This window comes from Pundamilia nyererei, unplaced genomic scaffold, assembly GCF_000239375.1.
Source record: "Pundamilia nyererei isolate P.nyererei 1_Seehausen unplaced genomic scaffold, PunNye1.0 scaffold00012, whole genome shotgun sequence".
In the NCBI taxonomy this organism is placed as follows: domain Eukaryota; kingdom Metazoa; phylum Chordata; class Actinopteri; order Cichliformes; family Cichlidae; genus Pundamilia; species Pundamilia nyererei.
The window spans coordinates 5,947,188-5,968,211 of NW_005187413.1; the positions used below are offsets into that span (position 1 = coordinate 5,947,188).

The window sequence follows — 21,024 nt, forward strand, 5'->3', positions numbered from 1 at the left end:
TATATACATATATATATACTTTAAATATATACATATTGCTGCGCATTATAAGACCACAACCATATTTGAATCAAACCCAATGCAGGAACATGAGTGTAATCTTGCCTCTTTGCACATGATTCAGCTACCCTTTATTCAGTGCTCATGAGTCAGACTGTACCCATCTTTTAAGTGGCCCTTCATTTTGGCTATACCTTTCTCAGTAGTCATCATGTTGACTAAAATCTGTCCAGACACACAAATATAAAAACCTGTCAAACTCACCAAAACCATTTCTGTTGTAGTTCCTGCAGGAGGTGCGTCACCATGAAAACAAACACAGACTCACCCCGCTGACATGGCTGGTAATATCTTCAAACCAAAATTAGCACATTTGTTATGCAGGAAGTCAATAATAAAGTATACAGTTAATGTATACATTGGAGGCCACTCTCTTACATAACAAATCCCTGTAGCTGAGGTTGTACTTCTCTAGGAACAGCGATAAAAGCCTAAGTCTAAGCTTCTGAGAAATGATTGCACTTCCCAGTGCAGTGGAAAGATTCACCAGCCATTATTATTGTTCCCTAACATCTGTTAGTCCTTTTTTATTACACCGAATTAAAAAAAGTTTGCACTAGTTTTGTAATAAGGCATGCAAATGGTTTATTAGCTCTCACTAGCAATTTTTCTAATCTTTTATCAAAGTTTAATTGGAATCATTTAGGTTGCCAGGGTGAACCTTTATGGGTTTCTCTTTTATATCAAGCCATCAAAGCTTTTATATCTCTAGGTTTGATGGCATGTGAGGTAGCTGACTTCTTGTGTTTCAGTACGCTATCAAGCTTTCAGATTCAAGTGTCAGTGCAGCTGAAAGGTTATTTTTTTCCTGATTTCACATTCCTGACAGTCTAGGATCATTTAAAAGCACTTTGTCATCTTTTAATAACTGGATTTATGCATGATATCGTGCTTTATATAGTGTAATTTTACTGTCATCTGGTCACTATTTCACAACAGCTGAGCTAAAGGGGAAAAAACGTGCAAAAATACAAGAAAAAGACATCAGAGAGACTTTTGTTTGTGGGTGCACTGTAGCAAGCCCATGTTGTTTTCTTATGATTACTGCTTATCACTAATTTGCAAAGAATTGATGAATTATTGATGAGCCTTTATTGAAAACAGACTTTTTTTCATGACATCCGAAGTATTACATGAACCACTCATTAGGGCACCAGTGTAAATCTTCTTAATACCGCATATAGAGTGGTACTGCAGTGACTGACTGCTGTGCCAGATTACTGCTTCAGTCTGCCTCAAGGTCACTGCTACTACACTGCAGAACACCTGTGTGAGTAGTGGTGTACATGTCTACGTGTGCGTGTCTGCCCACAGTGTGGTTTTGCTTTCTCACAGAGCAAAATGGCTGTGTATCATTTATAATCTGTCCTCTGAGAGCCATCTCTCTCTCTCCCTTCTTCGCTGCCTCCAATTTCATTCCGTCTCTCTTTTTTTTCCCCTACCTCTTCCAGCCCTTTTACAGAGTCACTAGGGGAGGAGGGAGCAAGAGGAGGGCAGATACAAGAGGAGCAGAGGAGGAGCAGAGCAGGAGAAATTGTCCTTATTAAAGAGACGGCAGCGCCATGTGAGAGATCCCTTGTGGGACAGAGATTAAATAGACTGCGTCAGAGGGGAACGTGCTCATGGTGCTGCGACTGGAGGACGTGATTAGTATGAACATCGGGGATGGAGAGATGGAGGGAGGGTGGAAAAGAAAGGGGGGTGAGGAGGAAAGGTGTGATGAGGGACAAATAGATGAGAAAAATGGAGGTTACGATCAGAAGAGGAGAATGAGCAGAAATGTCAGAATGCACACTGAAATGTGAAGAGAACACAAGCAGGGAGGAAAACAAAGAGAATATGGGAGTGAATGCATTAGAATGAGGACTAAAGACGATGAAATGGGAGAACAGGTGGTGTGTTTCAACTGAACTCTGCAGTCCCAGAAGGGAAAGAGAGAGGAGAGGTGAAGAAAAAGAGGAAGTGAGAAAAGCAGATGACAAATGAGGGGAGAAAACACTCTCCTGGGCAAAGTATAGAATTTATAAAGCCCTCATTACAGTAACAGTACAGAACATTGGGACTAAAGTGTGTAGAGTTGCATGATTAGAAGCAGTAACAGCAGTACAGCATAGTACAAAAAGAAACCAGTGGTTCCTGTGTGACTGTTTTCAGGGGATGATGGTCTCAGCAGTGGAAACACATTAAGCTGATATTTTGAACAGAAGCAAATCGGACAGTTTGTAATGAAGTCATAAACTGTATATAAAAGATGGAATCTCTCGGTTGGTGAAATCATATTTTAAAGCCTCGAGCTAAGCAGTTTGGCTGCTGTCATCTTGGGTTTTCAAACTGCACAACGAGAGGATCTGACTGAGCGTATTCTTGTACTGTAGCCAAACATATGCCAAATGTTAAGCCCACCCTTAGGCATACCCTGTGTTTTGACTCGACAGGAGACCATCATTTACAAAAAAGATTAATCATGTTGTATTTAATACGACATGAAACTAGTGATTGAAACCATAAACTAATCAGTTAAGTGTTCACAGGGGTATACTTCAACCCCTACTGGCCATTAGAAAGAATGCAGATTTCAAGCACGTTCACCTGCATTTGATTTGAAGGCCACCATATGGCGATAGCTGTGGTTGCAAAAATACTTCCAGCCCTGTAGAAATCTGCGGAAAAATATAAATGGCTACCTTTTATGGTTATTCTTAACCACTGATTTTAGAACATACTGAATAAAAAAAGGATATTTTTATATCTGGATCAACATGGCAAAAGCAAAAAGGCTCATCTCGAAGCTTCAAAACAGGACTTCAAAAACCAGAAGCTGACATCATGGTAACTATGTCCATCGCTAAAGTAAAGCAAGGACAGATATGAAGGACAACAACACTAAAGAAAAAAACAGAATGGGAATAAGCATCAAACTCAAAAAATTCTCAGTTTAAATCAACAACAGAAAACAGGGTGGAAATATAATCATGCTGGTTACGCTAAACATGCAGTTTTTATGTCCTTTTGCCATTTATTTATATATTTATATATTTATTTATATTATTTATATAATGTTTAATAACTTACCATCTAAATAAGTGTACAGAGTTGTTTGAAAATGTGGAATGTGGATTTTCCTCTACAAGGATTTTGATGCTGTGTAAACCTAATTCTAACTTGTGTCTTTGTGTGAGGAGGCAATCCAAATCTGGTTTCAAATTACATTCTGATAAATAAGCTCAGTTTTCACTTTAGAGATGGAACTGTTTACTCAAGAACCAAGTTTTCCCATGAGAAGTGCAGGCAACGTGCACGATGTGCCATCTGGTTATGCGCCGCTGGTATTACTGCCACACAAGGCCATGCAGGAGCAGTCCCCTTCTTGGATCTGTGTTCACTCAGTTACAGTCATGTGTGTTACTCATCAAAGCCTACTATGCTCTGTGGTTTATGAAAGCCAATCTGCTTAAAATGAAATCTAGTCTTTTTTTATATCAATAAAAAGTAAATTTTATATTATGTGAAAATATTTTACTAGGTTAGAGACAGACAAGTTTAAAAATTTGGAGCTACTTTCATAGCATTATTGCATTGTTGCTAACTTAGTAAAAGAAGTGAGAATGGAAGACAGAGATGATGAAGGTTATAGATTTAGAGCAAGTCTATTTAGGCTACGCAGTACACTGGCCCACTGGGATACCAGCGACCGACCAGTACACTGAAATAGAAATGGGAGCAGAGGAAAGAAAAGAGAAGAGGGGGGAGAGGTAAGGTGTGGTGATAGATAGGGATGGGAGACAGAGATAAAGGGCAGCTGGGGGGGGTTGATTAGGAGGAAGCTTGGTGGAAGTAGGAAGGACAAATAAAGACAAAGGCAGGTAAAAAGTAAGACAACGTAAGCGAGAAGATATCCATGGCATGGTTGCAAAGTGAGAGCAAATCATTTTACCAGTTCTAAAAAGGTCAGTTCAATATGTTGAGGTCTGCAGGTTTTTTTCTTGCAGACAGATAACAGTTTAGCACAGAGGGTGGGGAAAACAGCCAGCCAGCGTGATGCACAATCATCAAATATCCCTCTTGTTTGCCACTTGCAATTTCTTCCCAGCTTCTTCCCATACTTTTTTAAGTGCACAGACCTCTACATTTGACCTAAATTAAAGATCCCATTTGGTTACGCAAATTCTGTTCTAACAATTGAACTGAAAAATGCCACCCTCACACCTGAAAAACTTGACATTGTGTGTATAAAATGAACCAGATTAGCTTTTTTCAAACCCATGCAAGCTTGAAATAGTCCTATTAACTTTTTGTAGAGTGAAGAAGAGGCAAAAAAGTGGTGGATAGTAGACATGAGGTCGTGGTATTAAAATGATCAAGCTGTGAGCATAATCCTGTTAGATACACAATTGCAGTGCAGTTAAGGTTTGTAGCTAATTAGTTAGGACTCAAAAACAGGTGTGAAACGGTCTATGTAGTTCTAGAAGTTGTGTCCAAGCAGAGGCTGAGAGTTGTAGGTAACAGTGATAAATAAATGAGGCACGGCAAAGAAAAGCATTTTAAAGGAAAGGTGTGAGTTTGAAGAAATGAAATTTAATTATTCAGACTCAGAGAGGCTAGAACAGGTTGTGTGAAAAAGAAAATCAGAATTTTACTATTATTGTTGCATCTTCAAAGTTTCTCATGTATTAATTAGTATTTATTGCTTAATTTAATGTAAATTACCACTGTAGTTTTGCAATGTAGAAAAACTGTCTATAAAATGTGGGCTCTAATCCCATCTATATTTACAACTGCTTCCCTGCAAATGTTTGCCTAAGTATCCTCCTACCCTCGTTCTCAGCATCAAAAACCATCAATGCTTTGAGCACTTCTCTATCATCCAGACCCTCGAGGAACGGCTGAGCTCTCTCTGTTGATTTCTCGTTCCTCCCGAGGAGGATTACTGATGTGTTGCAGCTCTCTACTGTGTCTTATGAAACCAGCAAGTCAACTCGCACGAAAAACACCTTTTCGTTTTGTCTTCCGAAAATCAGGTCATATGCTGGTCGGCCGCATGCCATATCTTCTCAGAAACTAAGCTGTAGCCTGACAGCGCATCCGACCCCTGAATGACTAATGTCATTCACCTGCTGGCTGCCTGACAGAAACGTTAGCTCTTCACTCCTACACTCACCTTCTTGGTAACTACATCCTGGGTAAAGGTACTGAACCTCTGAAGGCTAAGAACTGGAGAACCCAGAAATTTTTAATTTAAGTGTATTTCAGTGCAGTGTATTTCCCAGAAATATAACTATTGTATGTGCTGATTTTATAGCGATTGTATGAATAATGTACATCTGGTGGTTTGACTGCAGAACTGGGTTACTGCTGAAGAGTTGCTGTAGGTTAAATGACGTGTCCACCAGTTTGGTAGATCTGTTTTGCATAAAAATTATAGCTACAAATTAAAAGCATACTATGACTGTAATATTTTTAACACTCAAATTTTACTAATGAACTGACTCCAGATCAGCATACACGCTGTTGTGTTGTTGCTCTTGACTGTCTGATTCTTGAGTACTGGGCTGGTTTTTGAGCTTGATTGACTGGTTTCAGCTGGTTTTGTTACACAGACCTGAAGACCTGGGAATTTGCTTCCAAATACAGGATGAATCATCATAGAAACAATGTAACACGAGGGTCTCTTATGATCTAACACAGCCCCATGGGACACATTCATAGTACACAACACACATGACGGCAAGCCTTATAAAATAACTTGAAAGAGCTACCAGGATCATCTTTCTAATATAATATAATGTATTTTCTAATATACAATTGCACCACCCACCCACTCAGTTTAAATTTAGTCACTGATCCTGTCAAAGAAAACAATTAATTTATCAAAAGTAATTAAGCCTAACCAGGCACCAGGGAGAAGACAGCCTGCTTGTTAGCAATAGAGCTCAGACCCTAACTGAAAAAATGACTTGTTAAATGGACTGACCAATTAAAAATCTTCAATAAATAAATATGGTATATCCTAAAATATACGTGATAGTGTGTCTATAGTGTAGTGGTTGACACATATGCCTGACAAATGAAAGATCCCTGGAGACACAAATCCCATGGGGGTCTGTGTCAGGAAGGGTATATACTGTAAAAATCTGCCAAATAAAATATTCAGACTTACCTGCTGTGGTGACCCCTAAAAGCAGCTAAAAGTAGTAATAAATAAATATGATACGGGTAAACCTCCTTGAGCTGAAGTAAATCCACTAAATGGTACATACTGTATGGTGAATTAATAATTAATGGTGCACACATTCGATGTGATGTACTATTTTAAGTAATGCAGTCAGCATGTGACTCATATATATTGTTAACTGCACCACAAAGATGTATTTTTTTTCCACTTCTTTTATCTATTTTATTGTAAAAACTGGGTATATCAAGCAGAAAGCAGTATATTTTGAAGGACCGTGGAGTTCTACATTTGAAGGCGATAATCTAATGCCAGACGTTTTGGGTGATTTAATGTGAGACCTTCATAGGTTTTAAATGAGATGCATTTGTAATTATTCCTTGAGCAGATTAATTTGCTTTTGTCTAATGTTTTAAGGTAATTAAGTATGGGTGTAGACAACAGTATGTTAATGATTACAAGTCCCCTCTTTTTATTACATTAGGTTAAAGTTTTTTGTGTGTTATTGCACATCGGCAGGCTGTGATCCTGGGTTAGTATTTAGTTGACTGATAAAATGTAATATTCAATCATGTAATCATGATCCTCGTGAGAATGGGAAAATGAAATTATAATTTTATGTCTGGTATGATAATTTTATTGCTAGCTCAAATTCAATTTATTTGAGTATCACTGTAACACTGCAGGCATTGTTTCTGCTCATATTGCGAATATGGTGATGAGCAGTAGTCACCACAATTAGATATTCAGCACAAGGCTAAAGAAGTGGCACTATAATATAAACTGAAGCGTAACCTTTTAATAGTGAGTATTTTACAGCATTACTGGTTCTTCTCTAGTTAGGGAATTTTATCCAAATGTGAGGGCATGTTTTCCTGAAAAGCTCACTCGCAATTTTATGCGTGTTACAGCGGTGTTTTGAGCATATTGTGGCTTCCGTACTATAATAATTTCTTCTGGGTCAAGACCCTCCTACTCTTGCTTTTCCACAGTATTAAAGATTTTCAATTCCCCGAGCATCTCTCCATCCCCCCAATCCTCAAGGGGCAACACTGTCCATAAAGTTATTTCGTATTTCTTTGCTTTCTACCAAGGTGGACCTACTGACGTTCTGCATGTCTCTACTGTCTCTTGAGAAAACAGTCGTATCCACCAACAGTCTTCTCTCCTATCTGAAGGAAAACAGGTCATTCACCAAGCAGCTCAATGCCAACTGTTCTTGGAAACCAAGCTGTAGCCCGACAGTCCATTGAGCCCCTGAATGACTCGTGCCATTCACCAGCTGGCTGCCTAAAGGAAATGCTAGCTCTTCACCTCCCAGTCAGCCACTACATCACGGGTGTAGGTATACATCAAGGAACCAGGCTTCTGAGAAAACTGAAGGGTAAGAATCAGTGTTCTATCTGATTCTGTGTTCAGTTTTGTTTTAATCCATCTCTTTTAAAATATTTATTCACTATTTATTTAACCGTGCAATAATAATAAAAGAATTATTTTTAAAGTTTCCCTAAATTTATCTAGTTTGCTCTTATAGCCAGTGGGCGTAACCATGAGTTGACCTAGAAATGGTCTGACAGAAATGAGACGATCAGGAAACACAATCTTCTTTGGGTGTCAGCCTATAACGTTACAGGCTACCTCTGATGTCACACTGGTGACACTACAGGAATACTGATCAATTATCCCAATGTCTGGGGAGGTAGATGATTTAAGTACTGTGATAAATATTCAATACGCTGGTGTAGCTATTCGAGAGGCCAATTTTTCTGCTTGTGGGGATTATGCAACCCCCCAAAAAAGCAAGTTATGCGTAGAAATAGAATAACTAGACGTGTATATATTTAAATGAATGATTTATGATGACAAAGCTATGTTAGGTATGTATTAAAAAAACTGCTTTAAGTGATTGGGCTGGAAGAAATACAACCACCATTATGGATTTTTGCATCATGTTCTTAAATGAAAATCTGTAAGAACAAACATGCTACGCACGCTAGGGTAAAACCATAGAGGCACATCTGCATGTAAATTCTTACTGTTTTATTTTTTAATTAAAAATAAGAAGTAGGAAACAGATTAGGATTTGGATATTTTTATGCCATTTCTCTCATGCCCAAGAACCGCAGCACATCCCACATGGCCAAAATCTCTACCGTGTTGCTCCAGCGACCTGCTCCTTCAGGCTATAGCCAATTGGTTAAAAAAGAGAATGACAAGGGAGGGTGGGATGCTTTTGCAGGGGAGGGGGGAATAAGGGGGGGCTAAATTGTCCACAGAGATTTCTGTGCATACTGAACAGAAATTTTCATTAGTCCCCTCAAACGGGACTCCCTCCCATGTGTACTTTGCTGATGTTGTGTTTATGCATTTCTCCAGGTGCTTTACAAGGTTGCTGCATGTCTGTGATTTTATCAGTGATTTTGGTATCAAAGAAGCAGGTTATCCATACAGCAGGTTATGGTAATCCATAAAATTAAAAAATAAAATACAGAACAGATACTGGAAATCTGCAGTCTGCATAGGAAGACATATTCTTCGAGAAATGGTCTTTGGTACAATAAGTACCACTGCATCCATTTTCACATTCACAACCACGCACATGCATAAATAAGCGCGGTAACTCACCTTCTGTGGGTGAGGTTTTCAGTCGTTTGCACAGTCCTTCTACTCCCCCGGAGTCCTCCTGGAGCTTGACCACCGCCTCTGTTCCACGCAGCTCCATCAACGAGCGCAGCTCCATGAGCGAGCAGCCAAAGGCTGCTGCATGGTTGCCCTCATTTCTTTGGTTCTTGGCGTAAAAATCGCTGTTGGACATGTCTCCCATGATGTCAGCTAGTTAAGTCAGTTAGATTAGTGTTTCTTATTGCTTATAGATCAAACAAAAGCTTTCACAAGAGAGCTCAGTCTCTTCCAAGAAAAAAAAAATCCAAAATAGGTGTGAATGAGGCAACAGCAACAAAATGAGAAAAAAAAATCTCTTCAAAGAAAAGTAAGCAGATACAGGGATTAAAAAGCGGAAAAAATCCGTGGGGATAAATTGATGAGCAGCTTCTCTGTTTCAGGAAAGACAGATTTTAGCAGACAAAAAACCATCAGAGAAGAAAAAGAAGAAGAGAAGAGAGAGCAGCAGAGGAGGAGAAGAGGAGGGGATGAAAAAACACAAGTGGGGAGCATCCAGGTAAGCACTGGACAGCCCCAGTGGTCAGGTCCTGAGAAGGGCAGTGATGGTAGATGCAAGTCCTGTCGGTCTCAGGCTCACCACGGCTGCAGTCCAGACCCGCTCCATGTGTGGCTTCCCATTGCTGCTATTCTGCTGTTGCCTCCGCTGCCTCTCTGTCTCTACATGGTGGTCTCCCCCATCACTGCTATGGAGAAAGAGAGGAAGAGAGAGGGGTGGGGGGTGAATTCAGGAGACGAATTCAAGGAGGACAGAAGGTGAGGGAGGAGCAGGGAGAGGCACAGAAAGAGAGCACAGGGATGAGCGTTGCGTTCTCAGGGCAGGGGTGAATGCAGCGGTAGATGGTGCACGGCTGAAGGACAGCCTCTCCTGGCTGCTGCAGTAACTGTTCCTCTGCTGTCTCTATCTACTGCTGATGCTGCTGCTGGTGCCGCTAACCTCATTCTGAGGACACACTAACTGACAGAAAAAGAGAGAGAGATAGAGCGAGAGGGAGAGGATATGAAAACGAGGGAGAGAGGAGAATGCTCCTTTCTGGTGCAGAGCGGAGAGGAGTTGTGCGCGGGCGGGAGGCTGGGGCTGCTCTGACGACAAAGCAGAGAGGCAGAACGTAGCTCTGCGCTGTCATGGGAGGATGGGCTGAGCTGTGAAGCTGCTGCTGCTGCTATCTCACCACTCGTTCTTCCTCATACTACAGTATATGACCTTTTCTATGCAGTCACTCTGCCTCAGTGACACACTCCTCTCCACCTGTTGTCTTATAATGCTTTGCAGCAATGAACTGAATCAATGTCTCCACCTCTTTCGCCTCTCTCTTTGCATTTACATTTAAAAGCAATGACGACTGTAATCACTAAATAAGAGTTAACAGACATCTGGTGATCTTAAGTACCAGGGCTTGGAATAAACATCCACACGAGGTTAAAATTTCACCCAGACTGCTCATGTAGTTCATTTTCTGCTTGTTTGCTTATGTTTTCTTTTCTTTTATTACATAAACCAAAAAGCAACAATTTGCATGATATGTTGACAACAGATATATACAGAATCCTTACACCTTATAATTTAAGTGACTTAATCAGTACCATCGGTGACCCAGCATGCCACATGCTGATCGCATCCTGACTAGATTAATCTAGAAACTCCTCAGGATGGGAGTCAGGGCATTTGCTCTCATCTGGGCTGCTAATTATCTGTTAAAGCATCCTTGTTTTATTCAACTAGGGACCTCCTGGCTTGAAGTGGCTAGTAAAATACACATGTAACAAGAGAATCTCTGTTCACTCTAATTCCAGGATGACTTTGACTCATGCTACGTACAGAAAGTCTCCAAAGACTCTATGTGGTAGCATGTACCCTTTCTAACAATCCTTTAATCCTCATAGGTGACGAGGTAAGAATTCAGCATTACAAATACTTGGGTACGTTTCATAAGTAGACTGGATGGGTGGACGAACACTGGTGCTGTTGACATAAAGGGGAGGAACGGACGTTTTTCTCTGAGGAAGCCCAGATCTTTCGCTCTGTGCAACAAGATGCTGGGTACCAATCTGTGGCTGCAAGTACCATCTGTGGTCTGCAGGGGAACAGCATCAGTGCCAGAGATGTCAGCAGGATCAATAAACTCATTCGCAAAGGCAGAACTACCATTGGTCAAAACCTGGAGACGGGGAGTCAGGAGGTTACGGAAGAAACTGCTCTATATCATGCACGACCCATTCGACAACATTCATCACAGACAGAAAAAGGAGGAGCCTGAAACAGACACATTCAGCTTTGCTGCCATAAATGTTTTAAGAAGTTATTTTTACCTTTCATGTTAACACTGTCATGGTACTGGGTCGTGTGGCCTAGTGTTTGAGTTTTTATGTTTCTTTTTTATTTATTTGTGTTCCAGTTTAGCTCATCTAGTTAGTTTCTAGATTGCTGTTTAGTCCTTTGTCTCTTAGTTCCTTTTGTCATCCTCCCCTATACTAAGTCTCCCTGTCATGTTTCATGTCTGTGTGGTTCTTGTTGTCAAGTTAATGTCATGTCTACATCTCCATGTTTCCTGTTTTATTTTGGAGTCTACCGTGCCTTTGTCATTGTATTTAGTTTCACTTCCCCTGTCCCGTCATTATGTTCATGTCAGTCAGCTGCTTTCCCCATGTGTTCCCAGTTCCCCTAATCACCTCCTGTGTTTTTAAGTCCTCTGTTTCCTGTATCTCATTGTCAGGTCGTCTGTTATTCCCACCACAGTCTTAGCCATAGTGTTTTGTAGGTTTTTCTCATAGTTTTCACTGTGTTTCAAAGTAGCCTTAGTTTACACAGTGTTCATAGTTGTTCTCAGTTCTTTCTTAAGTTTCATTGTTTTCTTGTTCTTTGCTGCCATCATCCAAATAAAAGATCGCTTTTTGTTCAACCACCAACTCCTCTTTCCAGTGTCTGCATCTGGGTCCTGCTCCTCAACACAATCGGCGCACCCCTCCATGACAAACATTGCACATTCCCTCTGTGTAAAACTAACAACAGATACACTGTGTACCTTTTGCTATACTATCTGAACACCCTGTTTTTCTTACATATATAATTTGCTGCCTTTTTGCATAACTGTTCTCACTGATCTTTTTCTCATTAGTGTTACTGATTTAAATGTATATATTGTGCTAATTAGATGTTCTGTGTCTTGTTCTGATGTGCAAATTTTGCTCTTTATTTTATTGTGAGTGTTTATCTGCTGATTATGGTGGAGTAACATCTATCTATCTATCTATTATTGATGTTTTTATTCAAAGCCAACCACTGCCTCACAGCTGCCCTTTATCACCACCCACCCACTCAGGGGGGGACCTGGAATCAAAGCACCATTTTGTATTTGGTTGAATGCTGCAATGACTATACTGTCTATCCATCATCTGTACTGCACAACATCAATACTGCAAATAATTTCTGTCTGAGGGCCCTCAGAGACACTTGGCTTATTCAGATAATATAATCACACCGAAAAGCACAGTCAGCCCCCCAAAAAACTAATAGTATGGCTGGTCAATATCTTGTCAGTCCATCCCACAAATTATGAGGCCACACACAGTATTCTTTTTATTTAAGGCGATAAGAGTTCACCTTTTTACTAAGCAACAAATTTGTACATGTAAAAGGCCAATGGAGCAAATCTGTGCTATAAATTGTCATTAATGAGGTGTATCCATAGTGATTTCAGTGAACAAGAAACAGCTAAAACACATTCCCAGCGATCGCTGCTGAGACTTTAAGTGCAACCTGTAACTAAGAAGTAACAGAGCTACTTTTTTACTTGTATGCTTTATGATGTCATTGAATATGCCCTGTTTGTCCCTATTTATAAGTCAGCCACAGACGGTAGGACATTATGACATTTGTCTGCACATTTGTTCCTGTTTGGAAGCAACCATGGGAATAAACTACTAGGGATATACCTGCTTAAACTGGCCAGACTAACACAGTGAGCAAGGTGTACATTCAAGTGTGATGATAGGACTAGTCACACAATGACACAACAGTGTGCTTGGAAACAGCAGGACACGACCTTGTCACAGAATGGTGTTGAGAGACCCTGCCAACATGTGAATATGCATCTGTGGGATGGATGCACTGTGTAACTCCACAGGCTCCAGCGCTGCATGCTAATGAGCTCCAGCTGTTTTTGAAGTTATAGAGTTAGACGGCAATGGCAAAGCCACTCGGACATTACGACTCAACAAATGTGTTCACCCTTTTAGTAAAGCTGATTACAGAAAGTGATTCCAACTCAGAAAAATGTTCTGTTTTTAACAACCAGCATATTAACTCATTCACTGCCAGCCATTGGGAGTGAATGAGTTAATTACATTTGTGATGAACAGTGTTTGATGGTTTCTTGATTTGGTGAACTTGAAAGACTGGATGTTCCTTTCTGTTTTTTCTCAAACTTTTTATACTGCGCCCCTACCCCTCGCCTGCCCCTCAGGTCCAATCAATGTTGCCGTTACTGTGTGCGTGCCAAGGCAGACATCTGCGCCTGCAAGATCCTCCAAAACTGCCAGATGAAAGTAAACAAATGCTCTCCCAGAATGTGTGTGTGTGTGTGTGGTTGAATGAGAACAGAAACGACATCACAGGTAATTCTCTTTTGCACCAGATGGACCACCTGCAAAAGACAGGGACATGGCCACTATCACTTTTATGCTGGTAGACCTGCACTGTAACAAAGATTATCATGCCCTGCAAGTTTATATTTATCAGCAAATCAGTCAGTAAGCCAAAGTAATAATCAGATGAGACAAATGGAAACAAACTAGGCTGTGCATCCTGTAGACTGTGAAACTGCAAATCTGAACTGGCAAAGCACAGACTGTTCCGGGGTTTACCAGCATACCCAATAACAATTAAGAAAAACTGATCATTAGATCAAAAGACCTGACTTGAGTATTGATCATTAGTAGGGATGCAACAATCCCACATTTGTATCAGATATCAGAAGAGTCCTGATCCAAAAGGTTGGATCGGACATTGATGACAACTTGTCGATCTACAGTATGGGCTGATCTTTCAGTTCAGGTCTATGTTCTTATGTATTTAATTTATCAGCATCTGAGGCTTAGCTAACATAGCTGAAATAGGTGCAGTTTGGAGACCAACAGCTTTTCTCTGTATGTTTGAACAAGTTTTATTATTTAACTGCAAAGTGTGTTAACTGTGCGTTCAAGTGATGGAAAAGCTCCAATGAGGGGAGTGCTTAAGCTTCTCTTTCCAGCTCGCTTTCTGGCTCACTTTCCCTAATGCATGGTCAGAGAGGAAAAAGTAGTGTTGTTTTCACACTTATTGGGAAGATTTCATTTAACTTGCAACTATAAATGACTGCAGTATGCAGACGGCTAATGACTTCGTTTGAGCTGAAGTGAGATGAGTGCAGATAAACATTTTTTCTTGCCTCTTCTTTAATTTTACTGATACATATCAATTCAGGAAATGTTCTTTTTTGGACGGGATTTTTTTGCTAGATTTTATTTAGCAAATTTAGCAATGTTTAAGTCAATCCTGATGGAAACGTACACATGAACTAATGTTTCACAGCCTCACAGTGAGAAATTGCTCTCCTGCTTTCAGCTACTAACTTTAGGGGTCGCCAAATTGGATCATCTGCCTCCAACGCCCTGTCCCTAGCTTCCTCTTCTGTAACACTAGCCCTCTGCTTCTTCTTCACTATATCCATGAATCTTCTGTGTGGTCTTCCCCTTTTCACCCTCCCATATTCAACATCATTTGTCCAATATATCCTCTATCTCTCCTCTGCACACGCCCAAACTGTCTCAGTCTTACCTCTCTAACTCCAAATCGCTCAGCCTGAATTGTCCCTCTGATGTACTCACTTCTAATCCCATCCATCCGGGCCACTCGGAACAAAAATATTAACATATTTAACTTTGCCACCTCCAGCTCAGCCTTCTGTCTTTTTCTCAGCGTCACCCTCTCCAAACCATGCATCATAGCAGGTCTCACTAACATCTTGTAAACCATCTCTTTTGACTCCTGTTGCTACCCTTCTGTCACAAATACAGCTTATTTATTTAACACTGGTATCAGATGGGTACTCAAGATATCAATATCCTATCATTGATGAAAAAAGTTGAATGGGTGCATTCCCTAATCACAGAGATAAAAGGGGATAAAACACTGCTTAATCTATCCATAATAGGATTTAAACTACATATTGATTGGTCTGAAACTAGTTTAAAGACATTTTTTAGGAATAAGTTGCCAAAGAAAACTGGAAAATCAACAAGTTGCTAAAATCTAATCCAAACTAGAGCTTGATTCCAGATTGGCTTGCAGGATGAAGCGCAACGTGACTAATATACTGCAGAATGTCAGTGCAGCTCATTTAACAACATCTGTTTATTACGGACCACGTGAAGCTTTGTATTTCAAGCTTCATGTTGTCACATTGCTGCTGGTGATGGTGGTGTTATACTCTGCTGGTGTGCAGTTGGCTATCTTTAAATTATAGTCACATGCAAGAGTGGGAGATAAGATGAGAGGAAGGGAGAGAGAAAAAAGGAACCCGGAGACAGCCAAGGGAGGAAAGTTGAAAGATGGAGGAAGGCATAGATGAAAGGAAGAGTTTGAATGAGTGATACATAATCATGAAATAAAGAGGGGAAAGCAGAGAAAGTGCAAAGCAGAGGGTAGATAAAGGTGAGGTGTAATGCTAATACCTGAGCCGAGTAACTTCAAAGCAGCTGATGCTCTACTTTTTATGGACTGCAAACATACAGACATTTACACTATCTTTTATGTGCACAATTGATTTCCTCTTTCCTTGGAAGGGAGGTTGTGGCTGCAAAGGGAGCCATTGGTGGTCTTACGTACTGAGATGAAACTCTGATAAAAGGTATGATCATTCTTCAATGTTGTAGGCGTCTTTCTTAACTAAAGTGCTAAAGATTTGTATCTTTTGTTGATTTCTTAGCATCCTGATGACACCAATATGTTCTACTGCTACCACCCCAACCTATTTTTCTCCATATAGTGCCACCCAATACAACAAATTTCGATGTAGTGTTCTTGCTTTCCTGTCTATTTGCACCTGACTGAAACTCCTCCTGCTGTGCTATCCTTCTGTCTAATTCCCTGCCTGTGTGCCAGTTCATCTACATATTTGTTGGCATGCCCCTCATGAGCTGACAGTGAGTAATGAGTAACATCTGATTAAACACTGAAGGAGAAAGTGCACATTTTGCAAAAATTAACAGCTTTTTATCTAAAGTGCGTAACACACTTAATGGGACTTTATGAACTTAAACACCATATGGGAACAACATTAAAATGTGGAGCCCAACAACCAGATGCTAAGAGCATCTGACCATAATACATTATATTGTGTTTGCCTTCTAACTAACTCCTAAGAAATCGCAGAGGAACGCATTATCGGTAAGACATAAAAAAGGCCTTTTACATAAAACCAAACAGCTGTTATCTATAAAGCTTGTGACATGTCATAGTCACAGATAGAGATTTCTAAGTACTTACAGAGTACAAATAGCACGCACAGTCCAATAATGTATTGTCATCCCACTATCTTATCACTATTTTTCAGCCATTATGCTTCGCAAGATTTCCATTTAGGACACTTAGCTTGAGATTCACTCAAGGATACAGGTTATAATATTTTGAAATGCAGTGTGATGACAATATTGCAACCATTTTAAGGACGGATTTCAAATCTGCACAATATGTACAGTATAAAAATATATATTTAACTTTAAAATTGATCTTACCTTTAATGCTAACATTTGTGATGTATTGCATTATGTTTAGTCCTCTCTCTCCTTGGTCTCTCTTTTCTGCTCTGTGACTGTAAAGAACAAGTGCTAATGATGAACCTGTGTTCTAATAATTGCTGCTTTCTCCTTGATGTAAAGTTCCTGGTCTGACAAGAAGTGGGCAGTTTGGTGCCCTCCAGTGAAGTCATGTGCATTCTCTGTGCCTCTCAAAATGTCCTTGAGCACAGTGAGGTAGAGCTGAGGTATGAGCTGTGCCCACTGCAACATTGCCACCAGCATAGCTGGCATACAGCCCCCCCTGCCTGTGACATAAAATAGTGCAGAAGACTTTAGTAAGAGCTGTTCTGCACCTTTGCCAGTTCACAGATGTCACATCATAATTTCAGTTTTACAAATGCTCACAAGTTCGTGAAATGACATCATGCTTTAAATGTATTAAATGTTAAAAACACTCTTTTTTTTTAGGCGTTCATGCAGGCGGGACAAAAATAACACTACAAATTACAGAAAGGAAAAAATGAACAGCATACTACCAAAGTCTCAAAAAAATATAATACAAGCTTCGCAAATGTACCATTTATTGCATGTAGTTTGAGTGGGGTTGAGTTACAATGCAAAGACTTATAAACAGTGATGTATGATAAGTTCAATAAACTCCATCACTAAAACAGCATCATAATGCATAACCTGCAAAAGACTGCCAGTTTCTGCAATTAAAAAAGGCAGTTTGTCTCATAAAACGGGGGTAAGAAAATAATAAGCAGCATAAGCAGTGGCACAATGTTCAGGGAATCCCCAAATACATGGTGCATTAGGTAGCAGCTGCTGTGGAACACATACACACACATACACACACAAACACACAACCAGACAGAGAGAAAGACACATTAACTGACATTGTCTCAGAGGTGAATTGTTATATAACAACCACACAGAGATTCTTCTTTCAGCCACCATCAGTGCTCTCTAATTGGGTTGAAACCAGCTGTCACGCTAACTATGTGCAGACAGAGCCTGACGAAAAATAAACACATTTTTTCTTCACTAACCAATGCAGGAGCTCGATAACGACTGCAGATCCAACCCATGTCAAGCTAAAAAGAAGATAAAGAAAGCAAGAAAGGTATCACAGGAAGAGGAAGAGCAACAAATACCCATGTGAATATGTACTTGTTCAGTTAGTCCATGAGTACTTGGTAGTATCATTTTGGCTTTGTACACCACTGCAGCTGATTTTAGATCAAACAATCAAGATGTGATTGAAGTACAGATTTAAAGCTTTATTTTAAAAGAGTCTACTATTTTCAGAGGCACAAAAGTAACACTAGAATTGACTGACAAGCAGTTTCGTGGCCAGGTGAGGCATGATCACTCAATATTTCATGAGACATTAAGCAGACAAAAAATCAGGAGATAATTCCAAGTATTAAACTTGCATTTCATATTTTTTAACTGGAGATCTCGAAGCTATAATTAGGCTTAAAATAAACCCTCTTAGACAGTTAAAAATTTTAGGACTGGCCAAATCAACAGTCTGGTTAATTTTTTAAAAAGAAGCAAAGCACTGGCTTGCTCATTAGCTCCAAAAGGCCTGAAAGCCCACAAAAGTCAGTTAAAGAGAAGATGACAAAATTATTTCTATGGTTGAGAAAAGCAACTACAAACTCTAACCAAGCCCAGAACACTTGAAGAGCTAAGTGTATCAGTGTCAAAATCTACAATTAAGAGACGCCTTCATCAGTGGAAATACAGAGAGCTGTTACGCTTGAAAACAGGAAGGCCAGAGTCGAACAGATCTGGAAGCAAAAAATAAATAAAAACAATCTTAGGAGAGATTAAACCAAGATGAACCGGCATCAAAATGATGGAAAGAGAGACAGATTATGATCTCAACCATATCACATCATCTGTCAAAAATGGTGGGGCCAATGCTATGGCATGGGCATGTATGGCTGCCAGTAGAAACAGGTCACTGGTCTTTGGTGGTAACGTGATTACTGTTAGAATTACATGGATGACTTCTGAAGTGTACATAGCTATACTCTAGGCTATACTGTGATCTGTAAACAAGCAACTGAATGCAGCTGCACTAAAGACCTCGCAAAGCCTCTAAGGGGAGGAAACAGCATTTGGTGATTTGCTCTAAAATTCAGGCAGTCTGCAAAAGGATGACTGCAAAGAATTTTCACCCACGTATTAAAAACAAACAATCCTTACCTTGTAAATGATGCTAGTCCAACCAATTATTTTTTTACAACTGAGAAATGTCTATAAAAATATAAGAAAAAGGCGTTGTATCACATGCATTTTCTAAATTGCTAAGTGTGCAGTTCAATCACATCTTGATTTTAAATCCACTGACCATTGCCCAAGTATTTATGGACCTAACTCTGTTTGTGGTTGTGTGCTAGGGGTAGCTGATGAGGGGCTTTTGAAGACAGTCAGTTGGCCAGACAATGCCAATGGCTGCAGGGGTTGCTATGTGTCACTCCAGACTAAGATTAAGAAGCAAATAGGTGAGACCTGATGATAATATGCTATAGCTGTAAAACGACTGGGCTAAAGGACCGAGGACAAGGCAGTGAGTAATGCAAACATTTGCACCAAATAGTGAAGCTCTCATGAAAGGCATCTTTTAGCTATACAAGAAAAATAATTCTTTTAGAAGACGACTAGTGTCTCAATCATACGTGATGCAAAGAATCCAAAGAGGTAAAGAGGAAAAGGATAGATCTGGAAAGAGGAGAGGGATCAAGGACATCTGCAACAGCTAGAGTGATAAATGGGCCACAAAAAAAACACATAAAAGGTGATAAGCAGATATTGTTGCTGACCTCACCACCACTACAATAACCAACACATCAATGTCATACCTTCAAACTATTGATCATTGAATTGTTAGACCTTGTAGAATAAGCACATCTTGAACAAGGACGTGTATACTGAGGTCTTTTTCTCCAACCTGCACTCCCATTCAGACTTGCTAATACTCGCTGCCTTTGTTGGTTAACTTGTTTAGTAGTGAGACAGAATAAGGCATATTTTGCTGACGGACCATGAGTTTGCATCTCTGGTGTGTCGCTGTTGCAATGCCATCTCTTGCTTGCATCCTGACTTCCACCTGCTACTTTTGCTTTTCTTCTTTTGAAGCACACCGTACAATTTTGGCAGGTACAGCGATGTGACATTTTCTCTTGCCATGCCCATGCTTTTATGCTCTTCTTATACTGCCTGGACACTCTCAGTCTCTCCCGTTATTTTTAAGTACAGCATTTTTTTCCATAACATTGGTTCATTATTTGAAGACTTGCAACAAATAACTTTTTTGTACTTTCAAGTGAATACATTCGCAGCCCAGTGCAAAAATAATTTTGCTCTAATTAGCTCTAATTCGCCCTTCATAACTAATGTGTCCTTTATAACTAGCCTGTTTAAATCTTAAGGACTACATTTTTCATTACTAGCTTTACTTATTACGGGCAATTCCAGCCAGCTGTCTCCTTTACCTTACTTTATTTATTCAAGTCTCTCTCAACTTTTCAGTTGTTTATGTTACATGAGGCCATGAGATGCTGAAACTGAAAATTAGCAAGGGGTCAATCTCATTAGCCAGTCACATAGCCATTAGCCAATACGCACAACCTGGATAATCGTTCCTTCTGACGCGTACGACCTTTCCGTGTGGAGTTTAAATGTTTTCAGCATGCTTGTGTGGGTTCTCTCTAGGTTAGGTTAACTGGTGATTGAATGTGAGCACGAACAGTTAACTGCCTGTCTCAGTATTAGAGCTGCAATAGATAGGTGACCTGCCTAGGTTGTAGCTTGCCTTTCACGTTATGACAGTTGGGATGGATCTACCGATTTAACTGTAACTAAGGGTTTCAGGTGGGAATTTAAATTTTCTTTTTTATTTATTATCGAAACAAAAACAAATCTTATTATTTTGCAAACATTACAATGCAATAGTGACAAAACATCATATATGCAATAGTTACCACTAGGTGTGTGGATTTATTTGGAATGACAGAGGGCGACGTTATCAAAATGGGCATGTAACTGGCACGGGTGGATTGCTGTGTACACTTTGCCAAGGCTTTGGCTCTGTACTGTAGCTCTCCACTGACTCGTCCTAAATCTTTGGAGCTGACCCTGCATATTTATGGTCTGCAACGCTACTTTTATAATGTAACAGAGCTTAACAAGGAAGAGAGAATATATGGTTTCCCTATACAAGAAGCCAGGGATGCATTACTTAAAACACTGATGTGTTCATTTTAACAGCCAGTGGGGCGGTTTGCAGCTCTGCAACATCATAAATACACTTTTATTTATTTTTC

The 21,024-nt window shown here is 39.9% G+C and overlaps 1 protein-coding gene across 9 annotated transcripts in view; it reads right to left on the minus strand.

Annotated features, from left to right (window-relative positions):
* The window catches only part of atp2b2 (ATPase plasma membrane Ca2+ transporting 2), a 92,198-nt gene that overhangs the window by 61,644 nt on the left and 9,530 nt on the right, over positions 1 to 21,024 (minus strand). For 2 of the 9 annotated variants that reach the window (XM_013908618.1, XM_013908617.1), the window contains exon 1: positions 8,855 to 10,035. In XM_013908618.1, the coding sequence (XP_013764072.1) occupies positions 8,855 to 9,053 (199 nt within the window). In that variant the 5' untranslated portion in view covers positions 9,054 to 10,035. Of the gene's footprint in view, positions 1 to 8,854; positions 10,048 to 21,024 lie in introns of those variants that run through there. The other 7 variants (XM_005724667.1, XM_005724668.1, XM_013908619.1 and 4 more) reach the window with 7 other exon arrangements.